The sequence below is a fragment of the Drosophila takahashii genome, chromosome 3R (genome assembly GCF_030179915.1).
Source record: "Drosophila takahashii strain IR98-3 E-12201 chromosome 3R, DtakHiC1v2, whole genome shotgun sequence".
Taxonomy (NCBI): Eukaryota; Metazoa; Arthropoda; class Insecta; order Diptera; family Drosophilidae; genus Drosophila; species Drosophila takahashii.
In genome coordinates, this window is record NC_091681.1 from 36,951,775 (window position 1) to 36,971,217 (window position 19,443).

General features: G+C 38.1%; 1 protein-coding gene across 2 annotated transcripts in view; it reads left to right on the forward strand.

Annotated features, from left to right (window-relative positions):
* Positions 1-330: 330 nt before the first annotated feature.
* Tusp (WD40 superfamily protein Tusp) overlaps positions 331-19,443 on the forward strand; it is a 32,394-nt gene continuing 13,281 nt past the window's right edge. For both annotated transcript variants that reach the window (XM_070216897.1, XM_017153900.3), the window contains exons 1-2: positions 331-1,021; positions 9,171-9,383. In XM_070216897.1, the coding sequence (XP_070072998.1) occupies positions 9,288-9,383 (96 nt within the window). In that variant the 5' untranslated portion in view covers positions 331-1,021; positions 9,171-9,287. The remainder of the gene's footprint in view (positions 1,022-9,170; positions 9,384-19,443) is intronic.

A 19,443-nucleotide genomic window follows, 5' to 3' on the forward strand; every position in this document is an offset into this window, starting at 1 on the left:
ATGAGCTGGGAGTATAAAATAATACAATCTTGTCGCATTATTTTAATTTTATAGGTGTTTTTTTTATTTTTTATACATAAAAGTTAAACTAATTATGGAATTATATGTATATAAGCAAAAAAAGAGTCATAATTAACTAAAATATATAATAATTAATCATTATATTATCAAATTATTTCAAGTAGTTAGTAATATAAAATTTTACACAAGTAAACTAAAAAAAATATACCAAAATATCTGTTACTTTTCTCCAATAAGATATCGATATTACGGCACACCTGGTCAGGTGTTGCAGATACTTTATCGATATTCTATCGACAGTTACAGCTTTCTGTTAGCAGCGCTGCTATGTTTATTTGTTTATTCGAAAACTATTAATAAGTGTAGAATGTAGAGTAACACTTTCGAGACCTTGGAAAGTTGCGTAGAATTGTGTTCTTTTTTAGAGAAGCCAAAAAAACTTATGTTTAACAGAAAGTAACGACTCCGCAGCCCGCAGTAACCAGAAAATCAATACCCGTTAACAACAACCGGAGCGCGTAAATTCCGTCAGTTTGATAAGAACTATGCGGACGGAGGATCCCATGCGCAGGCGCGCTCTCGCCGCCCCCCTTTTCCCAAGGAAAACGCCTGCTAACTTTCCGGAATCGAAATTCTCAGACAGTCCACGTTCGGGCGTCGTTGCAAGCTAACGGTTGTGCTAACGGTACTCCACCAGCGCTGCATGTGCGTTTGCATTTGTGTGCGTCTGCCCCCGTGAGTGTGTGAGTGTGACGACAGGAGAGGAGAGGAAAAAAAATAAGAAGGAAAATAACAGGAAATCGGGAAAAAGTAACGGGAACGTCTGCCCCAAAACAGTTGCAAAAACCAACACACTCATACCGTGGCGATGCACCAATTTTTCGGTTGAAAAACTGTAATTCGATTGGATTGGATCGGTTCAGTTTTCCCATAGCAGCGGTACACGGTAGCACTTCAAGGAGCAGTCGGAGCAGCCGAGAAGGGGGCGGGGACTTTACAGGTGAGTTGCGGAATTCCGTTGTCCCCTGGCTGGCAAACATCCTTTCTAGCCTCTCTTCTCACTCGGTGGTGGATTGGACACTGCGAATGTCTATACCACAGGCCAAATTCCCTAAATTGAACGGATCTAAGGACCGAGATTTTGGAATTTCGGAATTACTTGAAGTTCTAACTTTTGGTAACGGTATTCCTTGAAATTTTAAGTATTAAAAATGGAAATCCTAGTTTTCAACTCTTAATCTCAATCAATCCTGAATTTTTAACAGTTAAATACTTGGTCTTCAATCTGAGAACCAATATTAGTTAGGATTTATAACATGTTTTCAATCGAATATTAAAGTTTTACAGTAAAAAGATAGAAAGCAAAGGTTTAAAGATTCTTCTCTCATTTGTTAAGTTAATTAGAGGGTGGATAATAATAAAATAATAATATTTCAGCTTAAAATTAATGATATCATAGAAGAAAGTTTAGAAAACGGTAGTTCATATTCATATGAATGAAGAAAATATTCCTCCCCCACTGCCACTTATCCTCTCTCAGGTGTAAATTCGTGTTAGGAAAGTTCCCCCGTATGTGGGTGAGTTTTTGTTGTGGCCACATCGGCACAACACCTTGGGCGCCACAAAAACTCCCTGAATTGTGGGGCTAATTAAAGGTGCTTCGCTGCCTTAGTTCTCATACCTTGGTTAAACGTTTTTTTATCAGTCATATTTGCCTGTCCCACACGACTTAAATTCCCGGCGATTCGGTTTCGTTTCTAGTTTCGGTTGAGTGAGCTGCCCACGCACGTTTTCGATTAATCCGCATCAAACAACCAATGACAGTGAAAATCGATCGGCATTGGCTTTTGCAGTGGGTCTAACGGGTGTGTTATGTTTTTCATGCACTGAAAAAGAAATAGATCTAAAAGAAGACAGGGATCAAACCCTACTCTGCCGAACGAATTTTTTTTTTATTTTTTAGTCATGATTTGTTAATTTTTAATTGCTGGTATTTGATATGAAGTATTACTTTTGTGGAAATATTTATAATATATTATTACATTTATAGTATCTTTAAATAAGATACAAATTTCTAAAAGAGGTCTGTGTTCGATACCTACAGCATTTTAGAAATTTGTTCTATTATCTTTTAGCTTTAAATAATATTATCATTTGTAATATTTTGTAAAATCTTTAAATCATTTTATGTTTTTCTTTCTGTACGCTAATCGACAAACGACTCCGGCGGGAAAAGTACGGAACGGAGAAGAGAGCAATCAGGAGCACACGCCTATAAAAAGCCCGTGGAAAATGCGTGCCGAAATTGAAATTCCGTTAGTTGGTCAGTTCAGCCGGGGCGATAAGCATTTAAGCCACATAGCACATAACCGTTACATTTGCATTGGGGGGCGACAGCTGGACGGGATATAATGTGCACACGTGTGTGTGCATGTATGGGGCCCGCAATTTCTCAGTTTGCATAATTTAGATACCGCTGCCAGCGTCGACGCCGACTGCGACGGCGGCAGCGACGCCAACGCATGACCGCCAATGTCTTTTTCTTGTTGTTGCTTTTTTTGTTCTTGGCGCTTCTCTTTGAGAAATTATTTTTAAGTTTGTGTGTGCTTGAATGCGGGGGTGTGAGTGTGTGTTAGCGTTGCGTTGGCGCTTGGCTGCCAAGGTCATTACATTTTGTCTTATTTCGCTGCGTTTCGGTTGACCCCGCCCCCTATTTCGCAAATACAGTACAACATCCATGGTTTGAATTCCTTAGAATTTTGTAAATTTTTAAAAAGTATTTTTAAGTTTTTGCACAGATTTACCACCTTAAACCCATCGGAAATCATTTTTGAGAAAAGTATCTACAACATTTAAAAGCCAATAAATATTTTTATATATATTCGAAAATATTTTAAAATCTGAGAAAATATACAATTTGAAATACATTTTTTGTATATTTATTTACACAGATCTTTCGTCATATTTAAAATGAAAGCATTGTTGTAATTTATCAATCCATTTTGTAGGATTATGAAAAATATTCTTTATAATAAAAATATTTATTAAAAATCATTTAAGATTATAATAAAAATGGGCATTTTTAATTAAAGACTACTATACTTGTATTCACTTTTAAATGCATAGTTCAAATTCGATTTTCATCAAAGAAAATTAGCTTTTTGACTTGAGAGGATTCACTTATATTATGGTAAAAAAGTCTTTGATATTGTTTTTAAAAGATACAAATTCTGAATTATATATTTTTGAATACCTTTTTGCTTAGCAGATACCAGTTCAAGTTTGAGATGTTGTACTGTATTTTGTCGCGATTTGCATTATATAATTCGAGCTGACGCTGGGAGGACGATGTGGCGGGTCTTTGTGGCAAGTTCAAGTGCAGTTTGCTCGACTTGCGGTTTTTTCCGAATGTTTTGCCAATATTTTCGCCATTGACAACAGGCGGCTTTGCTTTTGTTTTATTTTTTCGCCCGTGATTGTTATTGTTTGTGTTATTCCTTGCCTTGCCAATATTTCTGAATATCTGCCATGTTGATTATTTTGCATAACTGAAACAGCAGCAGTAGCGGCGAAATGGAAATAATGGAAAAACTGTTTATATTGCCAAGGAAAAGGAGAAGGAAAAACGCACCCAACAACAAGATACATTTGGGTAACATTGTAGCGCCACTGAGGCGCACAATTTTCCTCCTCCAACATGTTTTCCAAAAGGGAAAAGGAATGGGGAGTGGAAATGGGGTTGGAGCGGGGGGTGGTTGGTTTAGGTTAGGTTAAAGTAGAAACAAATTATACGACACACACCCCCAACTGCCCCAAACCCCGCAGAAAGTCAATAAACAAGCACGGAACAATGGGAGGGAAAATCGGTGGGGGGAAAATCCGCCCAGCGTCAGCTTTTATATGGCATTTCCCCAGTGTTTTCCCCAACGCTTTTCCACCATTAAAGCTCAGTGCACACATAGAAAGACATTCGATGAAGCCGGCTGGGAAAACCAAGGAAAACCCTCCTCTGCGTATTTGTCAATGCTGCTTTTCTTGGCTGTCATTTATTTCGTCATTTATGCAAAATTTTATTGCTTTTTCTTGTTTTTCCATCACTGTTCTCTGTAAAAAAGAATGGGTTAAGGAAAAAGGGAGTGGTTCGGTTTTTCTTTTGCTTGGAAAACCTGCCAATTAAATGCATGCACTTCCTTATTTGGTGTCGCCTTTTGTAGTTTCCCGGCTTTTCAATGTTTCCTCCTTTTTCAAACGCATTTCTTGTGCTCGCTGGCGTGCGGCTAATTAAAGCGAATGCCCCATGGCCAGTGGAAACTGAAACTGAACTCCCAGCAATTACTTTACCCACGGGGGAACCCCCAACTAAAAATTGCAGGGGGCTACGTGGGCTTTGAACTTGTTTCAATCTCACTGTCTGCCTGGCATGCGGCACACAACAAAGCATACGACACACATAATTAGGGGAAACTTAAAACCGAAGCCGGGATTAGAAACTTTTTTCTTACAAAAGTTGGTTACTCGCAAAATTATGGCTTTTTGGTTTAAAAATGTAGTGTAAATTACATATGAGAATAATATTGTTTCGCTTTTAGTTAGAGCTTAGTTAGAAATAACTAATTCGTTTTTAGATTTTAAAAATAAATGTGTGCTATTTATATTATTAAATAAGTAAATAAATATAAAAGTGAATAAAAAACCAAGCTAAATTAATTATAATTCTACATACATATCTAAAAGTATGCAACAAAATATGACGTTATTTTTTCACAGCATACTTTTAAACACCTTTCTACGAGAATTTTTAAACCGTTTTATAGGATAAATAGTAACATCTGACAAGATAAATAAAAACCAGGCATACCATTGCATTTTAAACAAACCTTAATTAGCACAATAATCCTTTGTTTTATTGATCTTTGACTACAGGAAATAAATAAAACTTTAACAAAATTCAAAACTTGTGTTCCGTAAATAAAATGATTTCTCAAGTAGGAAACATTTTCACCCAAGGCTTTTGATTTACGAGTGGCCTCTACACTCTCCATATATTAAACTGAAAACCAAATACCTTTCCGATACATGTCGTCATGTGAACACTATATGCGGAATATTTTCCTGTGGCCAACGTCACGAAACTTTCGAGTCGAGGGCAACGCACACACAAATTCCGAATTGGGCACAAAGTTCTACGTTGTTCGTTGTTCTTCGTTCTTCCCTTCCACTCGACTTTGCAGTGTGGTTCTTGTTGTATTCGGTATTCTTGTTGCATGCACCGCTGCACTTCCATTATGCCATATTATACCATACCATATTGTATACTGTGTACTGTGTATGCAAAGGAGCAGCTAGCTGGGCTAGTTTTCAGGCGGTTCAAGGGCATTCCCGGACCGCTGACAGCAATAAACGAGACAGGGACAAGAAAATAAGAATACAAAAAAATATGAACAATGCCAGCTCGTTAGGTAGATGAAAAGCATGATGAAAATGAAATAATTGCGTGCATTCAAATTCCGTCCTGTGGCCCAAGGATCAAAAGCAAATTGCCACAATTAATTCGCAGACATAATGGGGGGACATGCGCGAAGGATAAAAAAGTAAATCAGGATTTTAGCTGCATTAAGTGGGGGTCTGAGCCACTGGCCTGGACATAAATACACAATTATGCATTACACAGACGGTGAAGCGAAAATGTTAATCTCGAATATAGTGTAAATATGGGCGGGAATTAACTTAATACAGTGTGCATTAAATCTTATAATGCTATGTTAAGTTACTGCAAGTTACGCAGTTTATTTAGTTTATATAAATTTAATCACCCAACTAATTTTAACACTTGAAAAAACTATTCTAAATTTGAAGTAAACAATTTAAGCACATTGCTTGTGTAAAGTTGACCAGAATTAAATCGGCTTAGGGTCATAAAATAAAATTATGGCTGCTGCTAATGGATAGTAATATTTATTCCTTTATTTTTTGTGAGTGATGTTTGTTTTTTATTCAAGAGATTTAAATAAATAATAAACAAAGGGGTGTGTAACAATAACAGATGGGCTTTTAAAATTAAAATATTAAAAAAAGGTGTCTAAAAGTATGCAACAATATATTTTTAACCCAAATGTTATATAAATTCGTACAGAAATAAGGCTAATATTTATTTACTGCACACTTTTAGACACATATTTCAACATTTAAAGAATTCTTGAAATTATTTTTTGTATATTTCTGAAATATAGTTACTAATATTGATATAAGTAAAACCCCCAGTTGTTTATACCACTGTCAGGATAGTTACCGCATGCCAAAAATTATGCGAACACGTGAAAAGAGGAAAACTTTTACCCCAAAAGCAGTGTTAGCAGTTACAACAACAGCAGTTACGACTACATAATAGTTAAGCGCCTTACAGCAAACTGTGTACTACGGAGCGTATACGCAATCTAATTTCGGCAGGCTAATTGCAACAGAAAGAGACAGCTAACAAAAGTTTACTCTGTGTGTGTGTGCTTTTCCGGTTCTGCTTCTTTCCACATAATTAACTTTTAATGGCAAAGCCGAAACAAAATCCTATATTTTAGGAACAACTAAAATGCTGCGGGGGTTTGTTTATAGAACAGAGAAAAGAGTGCAAAACAAATTGAAATTTGAATAGGAATTTGATGGATATTGATTCGATTGTTTAATTGCATTATTTACCCAAAGCTATTGTTTGGCCTTTGAGTGCAGTAAATTGAATCAATAACTAAAATTGCATTTCAAATGGATTAAGTAATCTTGTATAGAGTACAGGCAGAGTAATTTTGGCTTTATTTATTCGCAAGTTTTGGCTCTCATGGCCAAAAGGTAGACCCATTACCAAGGCTGCTTTTGCCATTGTTGATGGTTAAATGCATATTTCATGATGTCTGGCCCAGGTTGTCGTGTCCGCTGCACAGCTGCAACTTTGCAACCTGCAAACCTGAGTTTTCCGCCCCAGCCAGATTGTGACTGGCATTTCGACAGCTTTTCCGACGCCGCCGCCTCGGTTATTTTCGTTACTCTGACGCGTTATGGCGACCATGAACCGCACACACGGCTAAAAAGTGCTCAGTGTCGCATGAAAGCGCCGAAAGGCTGGTGTTTCGGTGGGTTGGTGGGTGGTTGGGTTGGAAAATGTGCAGGTTGGCTGCCAAATGCGGCACGTTGAACAATTTAAAAGCAGCCGAACAATGGCTGTCTGGCAAAATCGCAGAGTGGCGAAAGTAACACGTTCGGAATGTGCCCCACGGTGAATGTGCAATCATTCATCTCGTGAACTACTCGAGAATGCATTCCTCCCATTTTTACGTTTTTTCCTGCCATTTTGTCTGTCTGTTTGTGTGTTATTGAAATGGAATTCAAAAGACTCTTCAATTTATAACAACTTGTAGTTGGCTTTTTTATCAATATTTAAGCAGGCAAAGGGCAAAAGCTTACCGAAAGATTCCATTAGTTGGCTTTCAGCTGAAAGCCCGCTCCGTTGAAGGCTCGCCCCCGGGGCGTATACGCAATCAAAAATGGTATATCACATGTCAAATTCAATCAGACAAAGCGCACGACATAATTGAAGCAAATGCGTGTGTGCTTTTGTCTCTGGACGGTCGCCCTCCTTGCCCGTTTTCGTCTCTGTGTTCCCCCAGCCGCAGGCTATGCTCAGATACACTGGAAAAAATTATGGGAAAAGGAAAACCAATTTATTTTGAAGAATAATGCATTTTATTCGTATTAAATGAGGCTAAAGAAGTGACTGGGATCTGAATTCATTTATAAAAGCGCCCAAAAGTATGCAACAATTTATTTTGAATCCAAAAACAGATTTATATTTTTATAGCATACTTTTAGACACCTTTATAAACGCTTTTAAGTGATTTCTTCGTATATTAGGCAAATTGTTTAATTATTTTAGTTTTACTAGTTTCTTTTGGAAATAATAAATCTCATTTTTGGCCGTGTAGCACCATCCTGCCTAGACCAAATACCGAGAACGAGAAGCCGGCTAGTCAAGCAGTCATCAAACGAGACAACAGACAGCAGCAAGCCATATCAATTATTCAAGCATAATTTGAAACATTCTCATACTGGAGGTTTCTCCGTTGCTTTTGCTTCTGCTTTGCTTTCTGCTCAGCAAGGGATTGTTTTCCTTTGCCCAGAGCTCTTATCCCAGCAAGACTTTACTCGACTTTTTGCCCCAAAAACTTTTTAAATAATTTAAATGAGTGGCGTTGCGAAAGTGACGGTGAAGTTTTCACAACGTTTTAGCTCTTAGCATTTGTAATATTTTTGGGAAATAGAGGAGCATTGTCTGGCTGTAAGACTTGCCAACAGATTGAAATACTCCGTTTAAATCTTTAACAAGTTTGTATAGCTCTTTAACTATTTGAGTTTGCAAAACCAATTCATGAAAAGTAAAATATATTTTAATTATTATATTGAGCTTATCAAGCTCTTCAACTTTCTTTGACTTTCGCAAGAGCAAGAGTAACAAAATTAACAAACTCAAACTTTGGCCACCACGAGCATTCGACTTCCGCATAAAGTTTTCAAAGTCTTTTCAAGTAGATGGTATATATGATATATGTAAGCCATTTGGTAAAAAGGATTTTTATGAGCCACATGCGTGAGTGTGTGTGAGTGGGTTATCCTGGTGAAGATAGGACACATCCACTTCCCTCGACTAATACCAATTAGTGTGCCCTGAAAAGCATGCTTCAAATTATGTCGTGTACGTGGGAGTGTGTGTGTGTGTTTTTCTTGTGTGTATGTGTGTGGTGCAATTTGTCAACCCTTGAAGAAGCACGATGAAGTTGATACCGCTTCGGGTGGAATAAGGGGGCGGGGGTAGAACAGCTAACATATGCCGGAACATCGTGTTCCACCCACCAATAAATCCCCGTACAAAGCAGCACATCCAATGACCCGAAAGGCAGTCTGTGTGTGTGTTTTGGCCTGATAAGGAAGGTACCAGCACCAGCAGCACTAACCAGAATAATAATAACAACATTGGCAACACACGAGTGGCAGGGAAAAACATCTACTCCATTTGGCTTTCATCGTAAATTAGTTATTGGCATGTTATACTAAACGATAATGAAACTCACCCCCAACCCCCTTTTTCCCACTCTCTTTCTTTATTTTAGCAACATGTGTGTGGCTTAAATCGGCATTGAGCAGCTATAGCTACATCAAAAAAAGCAAACAGAATAACCACAACTTGAGGATACATAGTTAGTTGGCCTTCGCTTCTGGGCCATAAAATGCATTTACACTTCGAGCGAAACATCAACACAAAATGCGACTGCACGATACTCTCATTATCATGGATGGGAAAGGTGCCAGATGATATACCCGAGGTAAGTACAACACAATCATTAACGATTGACCAGGCCACAGACCATTAACAGGGAACTTAAAAAGGCTGCAGTGAAAGAAGTTAAAGTGATTTCTTAGTTGAAATTTGAAATTCCTATACATATTATAAAAGTCAGTCTAAAAGAATGCAACAAAAAACGACGATTTCATTTTTTACAGCATACTTTTTAACACCTTTATAAATTATTTTAAGTCCTTGAGATTTTTGTGGTTCCCAATTTGTTATTTTTAATAAAATTAAATTTAATTTTCTGAACTTAAATTATTATTCCCATTTGAAACGTGTCAAACAGAGATTTGTTGACTATTTATGAGCTCCTTTTGGGACTTTTTCAAAAGGGAATTATTCTATTTATGCCTAAAAGTATGCAACAAAAAATGACGTTTTTATTTTTTACAGCATACTTTTAAACTCCTTTCTAAGTGATTTCAAATCGTAGAGATTTTTTTTTTTTAAAAGGGGTATATTTATTCAACAATAAAGGTATACTGTAGAAGTTATATTTAATTAAATTAAACTTAATTTCCCGAACTTCCATTAATTTTCCTTAGTGTCCAAGCAAGGCCTTTCCCTTCTCATTTTGTGCGATGACTGTCGGTGCAATATTAATACAATAAATACTGGACAAGGTCCATTAAACTGTCGGACACTTTAAACTGTCAGGCGAAACTATTAAGACCGACCGTTGGCCATTAGCCAGAATGGATGGTGGTCAGCTCGGTCTTTGAAATTGGAAAGTGGCTACGGCTTTTGCCTGGATATTTAATGGCATCTCTGCATAATAATCTAGATAATCTCCATACTCGGCTCTGGATATTTCACACATGCCGAGCATTTTCACACCGGAAGTGCTTAGGCCCGAAAAGCCCCGGCGGGAGCTATTTATATATACACACCCATTATACACACCTCTTTTGAAGGACGTGGCAGGTGTCGCTGGTTTAGGACTCCCTAATGGCCACGTTGCACTCATTTCGGGCTTAAAATTGATTTTACACGCCACGTGTAAGCCAAAGTCAAGAGAGGGTCCGTCTGAGTGGCCCTAACTTTTCCAATCATTATGAACTTTCAATGCCTGCACAACAAATGCCATATAATCCTTTTTATATTGAATATAAAAATCCAATCACGTCTGTCTCGGTTCTTTGGATCCCCCTTTTCTCCCTCTCCCTTTGTGTTTTGTAGCGCAAAATTAAAGTTAAGTGAATGCGGCCCACGCAGCCTCAAGTGGATCCTCCTCCGTCTGTCTGCGGTCCTTTTCAGTTCGGGATATGCAGGATATGCTGGATGAGTTGGTTGAGTTGGTTGAGTGGGATATGTTGACTGGGCGGAATGTGTTATGCGTTGGTTATGCTGGTTATCTCGACCTCTCCTGTGTGCCGCGGTGCACACCACTCGAGCAATAAACTCGTTTGCGATTTATTTAACAGTTTTCAATTTCGTTTTCAACACAAACGAGTGCACTTGAAACAAAAATAAAATTTTCCGCTGGGTTTTTATTACAAAGAAAAGTTGAACAAGTTTTAAAAAAATAGAAAAACTAACTAATTTTTTCATTTTCCATTTAATGTCATGAAATACTTTTAGCATAGCTTAGTAACGAGCTTATTAAAATATTTGTTATTAGCTATCTGAATGAAATAGTAATTTTTTTAACCAGAGCTTGAAAATGATCGATATTTCCGATATATTCACCGTAATGGTTCGATTATATCAATTCGATTACCGAAAAATAGCAAACTGTCGATATTTTTATCAAATTATAGGCTTAACACTTTAAAAGTTTACGAAATGCGTTTAAGTTAAAAAAGTTAAATAAATCTTAAATAAATCTTAAATAAATCTTAAATAAATCTTTGTGTTCTTCAGACTGTTTTTTTGTCAGTGATTTTACCGGAATGTGTTTGTGTGGCAGCGGACACGTGTCGAGGTTTGTGAGCGAGACGCGTGTCTATCCCATCCCTTGGACCCTCATAATGTTACCCCCACTACCCAGTAAACCAACCCATTTCCGTTTCCATTTCCATTCCGATTGCGTTTCCATTTCTGTTGCAAGTGCGCTAAGCCACAGGCTAAATTTCTTGTTACGCCTTTGAGCAATTTACCAGCGATAAGCAGGAATTTCCACCCAATACCAAACAACTTCGAACCCACTGGGGAGTTCTGTCCTCATTACCATTTCCTCCTCCTCGCATAAATCATCTCAGCGCGAAAATGCGTATTAAAACAGGCGAGAAAATATTCTGAAGTGATTTTTTAAGTGCCCATCGCCGCCACCCCACACCAAAAAAGTAGTCAAATTTTTCTTGGGATCATAATATTTTAACAACTGCACTGCCATTAATAGAATATTGATGTGGAGTGCGTCATCGTCGGCGTGGCAAGTTGATTTATTTGGTTTTCTGTTTGTGTTTGGTAACTTTGGAGGAAAGGCAGAAGGACATCGCAAACAAAGACTGGACTGCATGGGATCCTGTGGCTTCTTTTGCTTATTTTTCTCTAAGGGTTGAACAACTGTCGCGGGATTTTCGCATAAATTGACGCAGCAAATTGACATGCCAGAGGACAAGGACACAAAGTGAAATCATAAAATGAAATTTAATAGCCAGCTCCTTGGCATATGACACACATGTCGTTTTTTCCAAGGGAAATCCCCGGGTTCAACGTCATAATTTCCTCTCTGGTGGGTTGGGCTCTATGCAAAATCCATGACAAATGAAATCTAATGATTACTAATTGATGAAACGATAAGGAGAAGTGGAAACTTTCTGTAACTTAAGGGGGAATATTTTTCTTAGTGACTTCAAAGGGTTTTATCCTAAATAGTAAGTTCTGGGGTTTTAATATCATTTAAATAAATGTCTAAAAGTATGCCGAAAAATATATAACGCTTTTAGAAACCTTTTAAAATGATTTTTATATACAAAACTCGAACAATATAGGGCTCTCAACTCACTTACAAATGTGTCTGAAAGTATGCATCAAAAAATAAGGAAAATAATATTATAGCATTCTTTTAGACACCTTAAAGTGCTTTTCATGTCCAAAAATCGAAATTGAACTCGTTTGAACTGCCAAAGTAATATTTTAACCCTTAAAGGTAATGCATCTTTTATATACCTGAGTGTCTACTCATTTACCTGAGTTCCTTCCATATGCTTACAAATTCTGGCCCAAGCCCAAGAGGCATTTAAACTTCCAGCTGCAAATGGGAATATATATTTTGCATATTTATGGCCAGCTCAGGAGTATGCCGCATTTTTATGAACTTCGCCGCGTCTTGCAAAAACTTTTAATAATGCAAAAAAAATAACAATTTCCACTCGAGCCCAAGTTGAAGACGGAGCTCTGAAGCTGATGGGTTTTAGCTGGAATGCTTCACTTAGCGTAATTAACTTGGCAACTGTTGATGAAGTCGCCGAACGTTGGAATTAGTGGCAGTAGCAAAAGCAGCAGCAGTAGTATCATCATTAGCAAAGGGAGAAGCAGTTGGAGGGTTTAACATCATTAATATTTGCCAGTGCCACTGACACAGGACAATCCAACAGGACGATCCCCAATCCCCTTCCCACCTTCATTTCTGCTGAGTTTTAATTACGCGCAGTAAAAAATAATTGAGTTCTTTTCAATCTCTGTGCGGGGGCGACAACAGTTGAGGGACCCTGTGACTGTTGAAAGCTGGTCACTGACCACAAAACCACTTGAATAGCCTTTGGACTGGACAGCTACAGCCACTGGCTAATTATGTGCAGCAGACCATTATGCTCTCAGTCGCGCATTTTGTGCTGGCGGTGCGTGCGCTAAGTTAATTTCCAACGGATCTGGATAATGGCCAACTTTTGCCACCTTACCACATTTCCGCTTTTATTGCAAGGCTGGGAAGGGTTTTTTGCTTAGCTCTGTAGTGATGGAAAAGGTACTTTAACATGGCAGTGCTAAAGCGCTTGAAAAATATGCAGTGATTAAAGAATAGCAGTATTTCTGTACAATTTATATAAATTGTGGCTTCCAAAAATATTGTTGCATTCTTTTACACACCAATTTTGACTTTTAAAAAATATTTTAAAAACCCGGCTGTTTCTGTCGCATTTGCCATAAAATGTATTTTTAAAATTATTTGATCCATTGTAAAAAATAAAAGCTTCTATAGAATGTTACCAATATATTGGTAAAAAACCATAGGAAAAATCATATTTTCACTCATACTGAACAGATCCTGATTTTCCACCTAAACAAAATCAATATTTTTACTCAATCAAATGAAATATTATTCCAATTATCAAACTTCGTTGAGTTCCCTCAGTTGGCACTAAAAGTCGAAATTTTTTATTATTTTTAGAAAAATAATGTAATAAAAAAATGAGATAATTTGATAAAAAAATAAAACGTATACACCCAAGCTGCATTGAATATATTTAAAATGAGTATCAGGTCGAGCTAACTAGATTTTTCCCATGGCATTATAAAGCACGGGTATTTGCATTTTGCTGTTTAAACTTTAAAGCCCAACTTTTGCCACCCCGAAAGTATGCAACGAAATGTTGGAAACTCATTTACACACACACGCACAGGGAGATTTACATCAGAGGACGGCGTGCTCACGCGTAATAAATGTATTACGTGCCTGCTTGTGGTAGTGCCACCCCACCACCCACCACCCCTCCCAGCTATGGGCTTATTTAAACAGAATCTGGAACAGAAACCCCCGAAAAGCATCGCAGTCCCCTGGAAAACATCCGCAGGCCTTGCTGTTTGTTACGGTTGTTGAACAGGTGCCGATTACAAGTGCCAATTTTCGTAGCTGCGCCAGTTAATTGAAAACTTTTTAATTGTTTAGGCAGCGGCCACATCTCGAAACAGAACAGACTTGGCTTAGTTCTTGGTGCTGCCGGCCCTGATTTACGACCAGGCTTCTGCCGGCGACAGTTTCAATTAGAAAGCCCTCTGGCCAAGGACATCGCTTCTGCAAGGGGGGTTGGGTTTCCCGATTGGCGTCGCTTTTCCTTTGTGCCATGCGATTCCGAACCATCGACCCTCGGCCACCACATCACACATCCTTCGCTTTTGCTGAAGGCGCGTCTGCACTTTCGATTGTTTGTTCTTGGCTCTGAAAACTGTAATTTAATGTGCCCACAATGTCTGCCACACATGTCTTGAGCGATGGCTCTTGGGTGCACATAGAAAAAATGTTTTTTAAATAATTAAAATACATTGAATTAATCAAATTCAATAATTATTTTTGTGGGAGTGCTGCAAAAATCATTATAGTTTTGTAATTATTTAAAAATGTTTCTAAAAGTATGCAATATAATTGAGAATGTCCTATTTTGAGTGATTCCATTGGAATCTTCGAATGAAAACATATCATAGCATACTTTTAGACACCTCTATAATGCTTTCGAAGACTTTGTGGTTTCTGTTTTCTACTTATTTATGTATTTTTAGTTTATTCTTACAGTCATTAATTCAAATCTTGGTATAAGCAGCTTTTTCTTGGTTTCAAATAAAGTTAATCTAAAGTTTTAAATCTCAAGCATGTGTTTTTTAAAATCTTTTGGAATTTTCTGTCTTATGTAATGTTATAAAATGTTATAAATATTCTATTACATAAACTACTTAAACTGAATTGCTTTTTTTCGAGTGTCTAACTGCTCAATCATCCCTACTTGGCTCTTCACACTTGGGTGACGTTGTGGCTTTTAGTTGTGTCATTGATTGGTTTGTCCAGCATTTCGTTGTTTGTTGGCTTGTTTGCACTGCCTTCGATCGAGTCCTTCGCCAGGAACTGCGGTTTTTGTATTTTGTGTTTCGTGTTTTGCGCCTCTGCCACTCAGCCAACAATGGTCGGTCACAAAAGACACAGCACAAGCCCACAGCAATGTCCACATGGCCACATGTCCACACACTCGGACAGCCACTCAACTACTCAACTGGGCAACCGTCTCTGTCCAATTGTTGCATACGGATTCAATCAATCAATTATGCAACCGCTTGGCCATTGTTATTGCATAATCCTAGAAACGATGGCAGTGACGCTGGCCGGGATGCAGGAATGGCAGGTATGCAGGGGAACCAAAGTTGATTGTGGTCCCCAGGCTCTGATTTTGATTGGAACGCCTCTCGACTTTGTGCAGATTTTCGTTTTTCCATTTCCCCTGTAGGAGTACTTTTTGAACGCAAAAAAATTGGATTTATCCCTTTCTGACTTTAGGAGATTAAATTGGATTTTTGGTAAATGAAAATTTTATGGAATAGAATGCATTCCTCCTCCGTTTACTTAAAAACATTTTTATATTGAGGTTTCAAAAAATTAAAAATAAATGTCTAAGAGTATGCAGTGAAAAAATAATAGTCGGCTTCTTAAATGAATTCAACACACTTTTGAGTTTAAAAGATATTGTTGCATACTTTTAGACACCTACATTCACATCTAAAAGTGATTTCAAAATTCCAGCGATTTCTGTGGCATTATAATGAGCATTATATTCTTCATTTTAGGGACTTTTTATTTACAAATTCTGCTTTAACCACTCAATTGAAATTTTGTTAAGTCAAGTAATAAATATTTTTCTTCGCTCAGTGTTGTTCTTATAAATTGAAATTTATTCATCTTCTTTTTTGTTTTGGATTACAATCCTCTTTAATTTCACTGGGGGACTGGGGGCTTTCATGTAATATGAGAATGGATTCTGCATATGAACATGTCAGCGACGCTCATGCTCCATTTGTCAACTCGCACAGACATCATTTGGCTGCTTTTCACAGAGGAAAAACTCATTTCGCTTTGTCTCGCCTGAATTTCGCCCATTTCCCATCTGTTTTTCAACCCACCACCCCTTTCATTTTTCCTGCGGAATTGTAACAAAAGATGAGTTGCACTTGAGCATGCTAAAATGCGTTATTAAGTGCATAAATATGCAATGCTCAACCTTTTGCACTCGGCACCGGCACCACCACCCTCGTGTCGCACCACTTTGCACCACCCAACCACCCACCAACCCACCTGTCTAACAATGGGGGCTTCAGGTGGGTCCTCCAAAGTGGTTAGGGGGTGGGGAAGGGGGCTGCCTGTTATGGGGACATGTGAGAAGAGCTTTTGAAATTTAATAAAATGCAAATTCAAATGCAGAAACCAGTGAGCCAGACATGTGCCGCACATGCCACGCCCCGTGTTCCCATTGTGAGGCTGGGGTCCTGGTCCTGGTCCCCAATGTGTTTGCCCCCCTTTCCGCAGCCTCTGCCACACGCTAATGAGTTGAGTTTTGTCTCCAAACACACAAAAACAGAGGGAATGCATTATGTGTGCAGTTGGAGCCGAAAGGATGCAGTAGAGCGACTGCCCCCACCAAATTGTGGTAATGGCGAATATATACATAGAGGGGACATTCAGAGCTCTCTCGAAACCTATAAGTCTGTCTGAGGATACAGAAAAAAGACTAATTAAATGGGATAATTAATGAAAATAATTTTTAAAAATGCATATCTAGAAAAGAGTCCTTAAGGATTTTGTAAAAGTATTTATCGAATTTCCTACGAAACTTCTCTAAAAATTATTGATAAATATCCATATAAATACCTCTGAATTGTAAAATTTATTAGGCAATAAAATTTAGTACATCCCACATCTCATTAAAATCGATTATAAAAAGTTCCAAAGTGGTTTTTCTCATTTAAAAGCCTTATACAACTTTTCCCATAAGTAGCAAAAACCATATGTACTCTTATTAAGTGAAATACCATTGGAAATATTGCACCCGTAATCTCCCTGCTCTAAAGCGTGTTGTATTTTTAATTATTTTAAATGCGAGCACATATGCAAGTCGACTTTAGGCATCTTCGCTGGCAGAAATAAAATAACATGCCAGGGAAAGAAAAAAAATCGATATCGCTTTTTGGGCTGGCATTAAAAAGGATCAAAAGGTGGAGCACGTGCGCAGGAGGCCGGGAGGCGAATACGCTGGCTATATCGACTATATCCTGTGTATACACTTGTAAGCCATAGGAACCGAACCATTTGCACACCCATAAAAGTTGCCAGTTGCCAGTGAATCCCATTCCCATTGCCATTGGCATTGTCTGGTCGTCCTGGTCGCTGGATATTTTCTTGGCTTTGCAGGGGTGAATCGGGTGGTGCGATGAGACCTTAAGCAACCTTCCTCGGAAAAACCCCTTCACACCTACATGTGCTTGGCACAAGTGGCAAAATGTTGTTACGTGAGCATTAAACCATATTTTAAGTTATTAAGTTATTGACAAAAGCTCACGTCACCCCTTATGGCGACGGGTTGTGTTGGGTTGGTTGGGTTGGGTTTTCGTTCGGTTGCTCTGGGATGTGGTATGTGGCATTGGGATTGGGTTTGGGTTTTGCGATTGGGTTGGGTGCGCTCGGCTTGCCTTGGATTGAGTCGAGTCGAGTCCATGTGGCCTGGTGCTCAGAAACGGACGACACTTGTGCGCTGCTTATCCATATTGTTTACAATGCCACGCCTTGTTGCACAACCACACTTACATTACAGGCACTGAGAAAGGTGTCTTGAGATTATAAAAGACGTTCTCAGATAATCTAAAATGATTATTTAATTCTTTATATTCATTTTAAATTAAGTAGATTTTAACTTATTTACTTAAAGAAATTTATACAATATATCTAATAAAAAAAAATATCTTATGCAAAATATGTTCTTTCTATTTGTAATACTGAGGGAATTCTTAGGGAATGTAAAAAACAGAATTACTAATTAGTAAAGTGTTTGCTAAAGATACAAGTCCAAAAAAAATAGTTTTTTTTGCTTATATTTTTCCAAAAATGATTATAATAAAGATATTCAAGTTTCTATTAAAGATTGAACCCGAAATAAAAATTTTATCATGCGCTATATTTCCAAATAATATAAAAATCGACCATCATTTTTTCTGAGTTATATTGCTACAAGTTATTAAAAACTTATTCAATTTTGTTTCATTTATTTAGATACATTTTCTTCCCCCAGTGTAAACAACACGTTTTCGCTTGTGTATACACTCGTATAATTCCTGAATTATATGTCTGAGCATAAAAAACTTTTGTAAGCGCTGGCCACGCATAAAAAGAAATTTTCAATTCCACACAAGATGGCTCCACGCGCTGTGTTTAAGTTTTTTCTGTGTGCCTGTGGGAAGCGCGGCAAGTGCTGCAAATATTGTTGAATTTCACACAGTTGTACAATAAATTAAACATAAATATTGTTGGGTAAGCGGGAGCGAAGCCCGGAGGGTAAAAATGTATCCAATCTCCAACTCTGCGGTGCAGTCATTCATTCACTCACATGTCCTTTGTGCCGGACAGTCGTGTCCTGGTGGAGACCATTATCCCTCTACGGTTTCATCTGGCTTCCTCTGTGTGGCTGTGACATTTTTACTGCCCCTCCTGCAGTTGCAGACTCTCGACTCCCAGGTAGCATTACGTATTTTGTATTTTATATTTCGCATTTCTTATTTCTTGCCATCTGCAAAGGACATGGAACAAAGGACGAACGAAATAGCATTGCAGCCGCAGGACGTGTACTGTCACAAGGATGTGTGGCTACCAGCTACAGCTATCCGGAAATTGAAATAAAAGTTATTAGATTTCTTTGACAACCGCCGGGGCGAAAAGAGTTGGAATATCCCTGTGAAGCATTTTAAACGCTTAAAGGATATGGCACTCTTGATTTTTCGCCTCTCGAGCCCCGAAAAGTTATATTTGCCCTTTTCCAATTTTTGCCATTGAAACAAAATACAAGGCAAAGGCCCATAAATTGCCAAGGCAAAGGACACATTTGGGTCTTGGACTTAATGTCCAAGCAAATAAACACATTCGAATGGGGGAAGGAGTTGGGGTACTGTCGTCAGTTGGATTTCCACATTTTCCGTTTTTCCGCCTTTCCCTTTTGTCAGCCGGGGCCAAATCAACCACCGCCGACGCAGATAATTTGCCAAGGGAGTTGGTTTATGGTTGGCAGGCTACACAGAAAAAAATTAACAAAAGATCAGAATGATATGTGCTGGTTAATTTTATAATT